Source organism: Miniopterus schreibersii (assembly GCF_964146895.1).
Source record: "Miniopterus schreibersii genome assembly, chromosome: X".
NCBI lineage: Eukaryota > Metazoa > Chordata > Mammalia > Chiroptera > Miniopteridae > Miniopterus > Miniopterus schreibersii.
Window position 1 is genome coordinate 16,519,355 of NC_138104.1, and position 8,063 is coordinate 16,527,417.

The 8,063-nt window shown below is 52.9% G+C and overlaps 1 protein-coding gene across 1 annotated transcript; it reads right to left on the minus strand.

The window, feature by feature from the left end:
- Positions 1-1,969: 1,969 nt before the first annotated feature.
- On the minus strand, positions 1,970-3,692 carry SOWAHD (sosondowah ankyrin repeat domain family member D). The gene has a single exon (XM_081126417.1). The coding sequence runs from the start codon at positions 3,442-3,444 to the stop codon at positions 2,497-2,499; it is 948 nt and encodes a 315-aa protein (XP_080982543.1). The 5' UTR covers positions 3,445-3,692; the 3' UTR covers positions 1,970-2,496.
- Positions 3,693-8,063: the final 4,371 nt, after the last annotated feature.

An 8,063-nucleotide genomic window follows, 5' to 3' on the forward strand; every position in this document is an offset into this window, starting at 1 on the left:
CATGGAGGAGGTAGGCTAGGCAATATCACATGATGAGAAAAATCTGCGGGGAAGAATAGCTGACTACAGGAAAAATGATAGAAAGCCGCTTTCAAATCTTCTAGCTGACTTGGTTTTCATTTTGGAAAGAGCAAGGCGTAAGCTGGTCTCAGGTCCCCAAATTTGCTAACAGTTAACACACTTAGGTTCAAACTTAGCCTATGAAGAGGGGACCACTGTCATAAGTGTCCTTTGAATGTTGGGCAAAGACACATGCCAATGTTCCCTCCGAGCCAGGAACCCACAGACTCAGCCATGTGGCAGGAAGAACCCTGCCCTGGCAGCCTTCGCCAAGTCTAACCCACCTTGGCAGCTGTCAAGGGGGAGGTTGTGGAGCAGAAACCACAATCTTGCATCAATTAGTCAATTTGCATCTATAAAATGGGCAAAAAAGGTACAGGGAGGTTATGCCAGCTGCTAATGCCAAATGCCAGAAGCCAGGAACTGCTCACCGCCTCTGCTTAAAACATTATAGTTAATTAAGAAGAAAAAAGGTGCAGCCAGAGTGGCTCAGTTGGTTGAGTGTGGTCCCATGAACTCAAAGGGCACCGGTTCGATCCCTAGTAGTGGGAGGTGGCCAGTTGATGTTTCTCTCTCTCCTTCTCCCTTCCTCTTTCTCTAAAATCAGTACAAATGTTTGAAAAATAAATATTTAAAACAAAGAAGGAAAGAAAGGAAATGCTGTTACACTGTATAAGGATGTTTAAGGTGCAGATCCTAGAGACATGGAACAGGCTAAAAACATCAATAGGAAGGGGTTGGATCATTTCATGGATGAAAGCAGTCTAATGGGTTACTAAGGGAAGGTGGGGTTGTGTGGGGACACAGAGTGGGTAATAAATAGGCCCACCAGGCAGAGATGGAAATCTGGATGGATGGGCTCAAGGGTGGGTAGTATTTCTGTATTCTGTGATGACTCACTTTCAAGGACTGAGATGGGAGGGCTGGGGACACAACAGTCCATTGCAAGGGCTACCCAAGCCTCCAGAGATACTGCATTATTTTTAAAAATACACTGTCCTCTAAGACAGCATGTACATTTGGAAGCCCTTCCCTTTTACCACCCTCCTTCCCCTACACATTAACTCTAGCCTCCAAATGCTTTCCCCTCCTTTCAGTTCGAGTTAGCCATTCTGTGTTCTGCTCAGTTCATACTACTTCTAAATGGGAATGGTTATCCAAACTGCAATTTATATATTAAGTGTAATTTTTTAAAAAAGCAAATGATGTCCTGGCTGGTGTGGCTCAGTGGTTAGAGGGTCAGCCCTCGCACCAAAGGGTCTCAGGTTCGATTCCCAGTCAGGGCACACACCTGGGTTGTAGGTTCCATCCCTGGCCCTGGTTGGGGAGTGTCGGGGAGGCAACCAATGGATGTGTCTCTCTCACATCGATGTTTCTCTCTCTCTTTCTCTCTCCCCCTCCATCCCTCCTTTCCACTCTCTCTAAAAAAATCAATGGAAAAAATATCCTCGGGTGAGGATTCAAAAAGAAAAAAAGCACATGATGATGATTAAAGCCCTATCTCAGAAAAAAAGTGCCAGTGGGTGTGTCTCACTGGAAGGCAGAAGTCCAGGTAAATGACATGACTCACCACAAAATATCAGAAATGTCCATCTGGGGGCTTTTCCCTTTTACCACCCTTCTTCCCCCTACACACAACTCCTCTAGGAGGAGACTGGACCAGAGCCCATACCTAGATGCTCAAGAGCCCAATCAACAGGTAGAGTCTGGGTTTCTACTCAGAGTCAAGGTGAAAGTAGCTCTTTCAGTGCAGGGCTCCGCCATTTGCTCTGAGAATGAGGTCCAGAGCCTGCCCTGCATCCCTGGCTCCTGGCCATGGGTGGGTGACCTCTTCCCTGCAAATGTAGGAAGCTCTCCCTCGGTGGTTAATGGGGGGAAAAAATAACTCGAAGGACAGCTTTGTCATGTGAAGGGAAAACAGTTCCGCTTTAATATGCTTAAGAAGTCATCCGTGATACATTTGAAAAGGGACCAGTAAGGCCTGGTTGTCTCAGGAACAGGTAGCCAGGGGCTGAGTCTGGCGGCACAAACTGACCCTTTAACAGCCCAGTCAAGCCTGCAGTTAGGCGCTTACTCTGCATCAGTGGTTTACAGTCTTAACTCATTCTCCTGGCAATACACCAGAACTTCTGCCACATCAGAAATGTCTACTGAAGCTTAACTTGCCCTCTCCCAAGCAGGACCACGCTCCTGCTCCTAACTCCAATTCCTGGGATTCGGCCCCAGGACAGCTTGGTCTTTGCTCTCTCGGTTGGGGGTGGGGATGGGGGCGCCCGGTCCCCGAGTCTCCTGGCCGGTGGCTGCAGGAGACTTGTGACAGGTACCCGAGAAAGACCCGAGGTGGTCTGCTCCTTGCAGGCCCAGCACACTCGACAACCCAGGACCGAGGCCTGGCCACAGCGGTGCGGTCCCTCCGCGCTCTCACCTACGTGACCCTCAACGGTCCTGGAAGAAGGGGAATATCTGGCGGAAAAAGCCTTGAATTTGCGCCACCCGGCTGCCGGTGGAGTCCTTCTCCTTGCGGGGCACCCTCGCCGCTCTCGTCGTCTCGGAGGCCGTCGCACCCAACGCGCTCAGAGTCCTTCGCAGCGTCCACGCGGAGGCGCCGCCGCTGCTGTTGTTGTTGGCGTTGTTCCGCTCAGAGCCGCTCGGCGTCTCCCACTCCTCAGCCCCCGACAGCTCCCGCAGGCTCCAGGGCGCGTCGGGCCGCAGGTAGAAACAAGGCCGGTGGCCGCTGTGGTCACGGCGCGTGGGGTCGGCTCCCAAGGCGCCCACCAGCACCTTGATGACCAGGTAATGGCCCTGCAGGGCCGCCAGGTGGAGGGGCGTGAAGCCGCCGCTCCCCGGGGCGCTCACGTCCAGCGGCAGCCCCCGGCGCTGGGCGAAGTCGTGCACCAGGATGAGCTCCTCGTGGCGCCCGTGCTTGGCCAGCCAGTGCAGCACCGAGTAGCCGGTGATCGGGTCGCCCCGTAGGAGCAGCCCCGGCTCGACTTCCAGCAGCTCCCGCAGCACCTCAAAGCGGCCCTCGGCGGCCGCCAGCATCCACGCGTGCTCGCGGGGCTCCATGCACATCCTGCTGCCGCCCGGCCCGCCGGGGGACTGTTCCTCGGGGCGCTCCTCCGACTGCCACCCGGCGGGAGCTGCCCCCTGCAGTCCCAACAGCTCCCGCAGCACTCCCCGCCGGCGCCACGAGCCCGCTCCGGAGAGCATCAGCGAGCCGTGCAAGGAGGCCTCCCGGGAGGCGGCGGCTCTGCCCCGGTACCTGCCGAGGCTGCAGGCGTCCACTCTCGAGAGGCGGGGCTGCGGGACGTTCCGCAGGCTGAGTGCGCCCCGAGCCGGCGAGGCTCTGGGCGCCTGGGTCGCGGCTTCTCCGGGCTCGGCCATGGTCCCGTAGCTCCGCCGCCGCCGTCCGGGCTTCTAGCGTTCGCAGCCCTTCCCGGGCCCCACTAGGAGAGGAACTGGCGCTGGGGAAGGAAGCGGCTTGAGCAATGGGCTCAGAGGGAGGGAGGGAGGGAGCAAATGAGGGGAGAGGAGAGGGGGAGAGAGGCAGAGAGCTAATGAACCGAGGGAGGGCCCCCGCGCGGACGTGGGGGCGCCGAGCGGTGTCCCGGCACACCGGGTACCGCCGCCACCTCCGCAGCCCGGATCCGGGCGGCCCCGCCCCAAATGGCCAGGTGAGCCGGGCAGCCCCGCCTCCCGGCCCGGGCTGGCAGCGGTCGGAGGGGGGTGGGGGGTAGTGCACCCGGGAGGGCTGCAAGCGGCCCCCAACGTTGCCCCCAGCAGCCCAGCTGCCCCTTCAGCCGTTCTTGGCATCCCAGCAGCTGCTGAGATGAAGATGTTCGAGGGCGCCCCCTCCCTGGCTGGCTGAGCTCGGCTGCCAGCCAAGGCTCCTGGGCCCTCGCTCCCCGCCCCCTTCCTTGGACAGTCCTTCTTATCTCCTCAAGAGTCTCCTTGTACTTTGTCCCCGAGCCGCCTTTGTCCCGCGCCCAGCATTCACGGAGGCGGCCTGGCCGCCCCATGTGACGCGGGCTCGCCTGCTCTGCCCTTTGTGCGGACTAGACCCTTCCCGCAGCGCCCCGAAATATGCGAGATTCCTGCAGAGAAACCCGAGAGGGGCCCAGGCAAAGCCTTTCGGGAGAACGGACGAGGGGTATTCCGCTGTCCCGCACCCCACCCCCAGTGTCTACCCTCTCCTCACCTCTCTTTAACCGCTCCCTCCCGGGTTGGCCTGAAGACGCAGGTGCGGGTGAATCTCAGGCAGCGGCCAGGGAAACGCCCTGCCCTCTTCAGAGATGTGTCCCGCTCTCTTCCTCAGGGGCCTGCTGATTTGTGCGAATTCAGAGCTTAAGGGCTTTTAAAAGAGGAGGATATTTTACCTTTTTACTCCTAACACTGGCCTCCTTTTTGCTCTTTCCTTCCCTCAATAAATGGTAGCTCTGGCCTCCTGCCCTCCCCACCCCATGTTCAGTAAGTGAGCAACTGGGAGCCACAGAAGGTTCTTAAGCCAGAGAGGGACACAGCTATGATTAAGGTGGCATTTAGAAAAATGATTATGGGAGAAGTAGAGGCAGGAAGGCAGGAGGCTGTTCCGACACTGTAGGCCAGAGGGGATGGGAGCTCAGTCCACTGAGCCCCACAGTGATGGAAGGTATCAGAGGCTTTTCCTCCTTGACCCTCACATATTTGGGATCAGCCCTAAATATCTTGAGCTTTCCTTCATGACAGCCTGTGCATTTGTAACCCATTTTTGAACATTTACTATGTACCAGACAGTGTGCTAGATGCAACACTATTAATCTTCTCAGGGACCTCAAGAGCTAAGCATCCTTGTTACCCTCAGTTTGCAGAGACGTTAGGCCACTTGCCCAAGGTCGCCCAGCAGGAAGTGGCAGAGCAGGTCTGCATGACACCATAGCCTTTGTTCTAGAACAGGCCTACTGGTATTCAAGCCAGGCTTATTGGCTGCAAACCACTCCCACAAGCCCCAAGTTTCAGTCAAAGGGATGAACTTGTCCTAATCTGAGTACATTTTGAACTTGTCTCCTTTACTTAGGATGTCCTCCCTAACAGCTTTTATCTAGTGAAGTTCTCCTCCCTGTCCTTCAAGGTTGGCCTCAGTTTCCACCTCCTCCAGTCAGCTGCCTCCGATTACCCCTGCCCAGAGTGATCCCTCTCCCTCCCCCAATCGTCTGTTTGTATTACTGCGTTGGCACTCGGCACAGACTGTCCTATATTGTATTTCTCTCCCCTTACTCTCACATGCCAATTAAACTAAACTCTTTGGCCCTGGCGAGGAAGCTCAGTTGGTTAGAGCATCATCCCGATATGCCAAGGTTGTGGGTTTGATCTCTGGTCAGGGCACATATAAGAATCAACCAGTGGCCCTGGCCAGTTTGGCTCAGAGGTTAGAGCATCGACCTGTGGATTGAAGGGTCCCGGGTTCGATCCCAGCCAAGGGCACGTACCTCGGTTGCAGGCTCATCCCCTGCCCTGGTCGGGGTGCGTGCAGGAGGCAACCAACTGATCTCTCTCTCTCTCTCTCTCTTCCCCTTCCACTCTCTCTGAAAAGCAATGGAAAAAATATCCTCAAGTGAGGATTAAAAAAAAAAAAGAACCAACCAGTGAATGCATCAATAAGTAAAACAACAATCTATGTTTCCTCCTCTGTCTCTCCTCTATAAATCTATTTTAAAATTTTAAAAAAGAAACCTTTAAAAAAAAAACAACCTCGCCCAGCGGAGCGTGGCTCAGATGTTGAGCATCGACCTAGGATCCAGGAGATCGAGGTTGGATTCCTGGTCAGGGCACATGCCAGAGTTTCGGGCTCGATCCCCAGCAGGGGGCGTGCAGGAGGCAGCCGATCAATGACTCTCTCATCATTGATGTTTCTCTCTTTCTCTCCCTCTCCCTTCCTCTCTCTGAAATCAATAAAGATATTAAAAAAACAAACAAAAAACAACCTCTAAACTCTTTGATGACTATGTCATACTATCCTTGTGCACCTAGTAGGTGTGCCAGAAATATTTGTTACCTTTTTCTGGTTTGGCAGCCTGGGAAAATGTGATTGTGTGTGTGTGGTGGGGGACATTGTATGTGTGTGTGTTGGTAGGGTGCGTCTGCAGCCAGAACCTTGACCTCCCACTCCCACATTCCTGCCTTGGACTGAATCTGCAGTACCCCAAAAGCAACTCAGATTCCGTCAATTCATTAATAAAGTCATAGTGATCAGTGGTTCATTCGCTGAGCCCACCAGCCAAAGCCACCTCCTGACCTTTGCTGACTCCCCAGAGACCAGGCCCAGGCCCAGAGTGGGCCCCAAGCTTTCAGGCTTTCATTTTCAAAATGAACCCTGACTGACAAGCAGTTACTTCCGTTGCTCTGGAAACTCCCCTCCACAACCCCAAATCTGTAAACACCAAACCACACACATGCACACACACTTCCAGAATATGCAAACAGCAGCTGCAGCAATATTTTTTTTAAATCAAAAATGCCAGCATGGAGAATGCAGGATGGAAGAATGCTTGGACTATTAATTTTCCTCACCACTAAGCAGGCATTTCCCTTCACTATCAGCACTAATAATATCTCCGGTTCAAAGACTGCAAAGGCAGTTGCCTGACCAGCACCACAGGCCCGTGACGCACGTGCCCTTGCTAAACTCTCCTGCCAGAGACCGAAGCCACAGTGCCTCCCTAGCAACTCATTTCATCTTTCCCTAGCAAGTGCTTCCTACTCAGGGTCACCAGCTGCACACAAGGTCCCCCAGAATCCCCGCACTCATCTCGATTTCAGCACAGAGGGCCTCTGGAATTTGATACCTGGGAGTGGGATAGAGGGAGCAAAAAGCAGAAGGAATCCTTCTAACCCTCCTAAAACAAAGATGCCAGTCACCTGAGGCTGCTGCTCCCCTCCAAGGGAGTGGGGTGAAAACCCCTCAAGCCCTGGGAAGCAGGCTCCCCAAAAGTTAGATGTAGGGTATTTTGCTTTTGAAATGGAGATACCTGGTATCTTTTCCAAATAGCAGACTCTCTCATGTATTTACAGGTTTGATTACGGACCCCGGACTATTTGAACTAGAAGAAATTTTTGTTTGTTTGGTTTTAATTTATTGATTTGAGAGAGAGAGGAAGAGAGAGAAACATCAGTTTTTGTTGTTCCACTTATTTATGCATTCACTGGTTGCTTCTTGTATGTGCCCTGACTGGGGATCGAACCCGCAACCTTGGCAAAACAGGACGACACTAACCAACTGAGCTACCCGGCCAGGGCTTAGAAGAGATCATAATGCTTCATTGGTCGGTTCTTCATTTTCCAGATGAGGTTTAAGAAACTGTCAGAGAGGCTGGCAGGAGGCAGAGGAACTTAAAACTGGAGTGTTGGGAGTACATTGAAAATCAATCTCGATGAAGAGGGAGCAGCTCAGGATTCTTACTGTAATTCCGTGATGAATCATAATTTTCCTGTAAAAAATTAATTTACTTTACACACAGCTTTTCAGGAACATGCTCCTGGGTTGGGGGGGATGCCAAAAGGCACATGTGTCTTTGGCTTTCAGTGGAGTTTGCCAGTGGGCCTTACAGATCCAGAAAATTCCAGGAATGCAAACAGATAAGGGGGAGGGGGAATATGGGAAGAAAAGTCCCTCAGGCTTCCATAACCCTTGCTGATGGAAGGAACATTTCTTGAGGTTCCAGATGTAAAATAGAAATTTTCCTTCTTCCAAAACCTGCTCTGATAGCATGACATGATTCTCAGTGAGAGAGCTCCTTTCCCACCGAGCAAGTGTTTGGCTGTGAGAGTGTGTAAATGTGTGTGAGAGAGTGTATGTCTGAGTGTGTGTGCATGCGCCAGATGACACTGCCAGATGTCACTGACTCTGGTTGTCATTTTCGCCTTTCCAAGTGCCAGGGCTTTACACGAGAAGAGCCCTGTGAAAGGGTTACCATTCTGAATACCTTTCATGTTTAGTAAACACTTAAAAAAATTACTTCCTAATACTT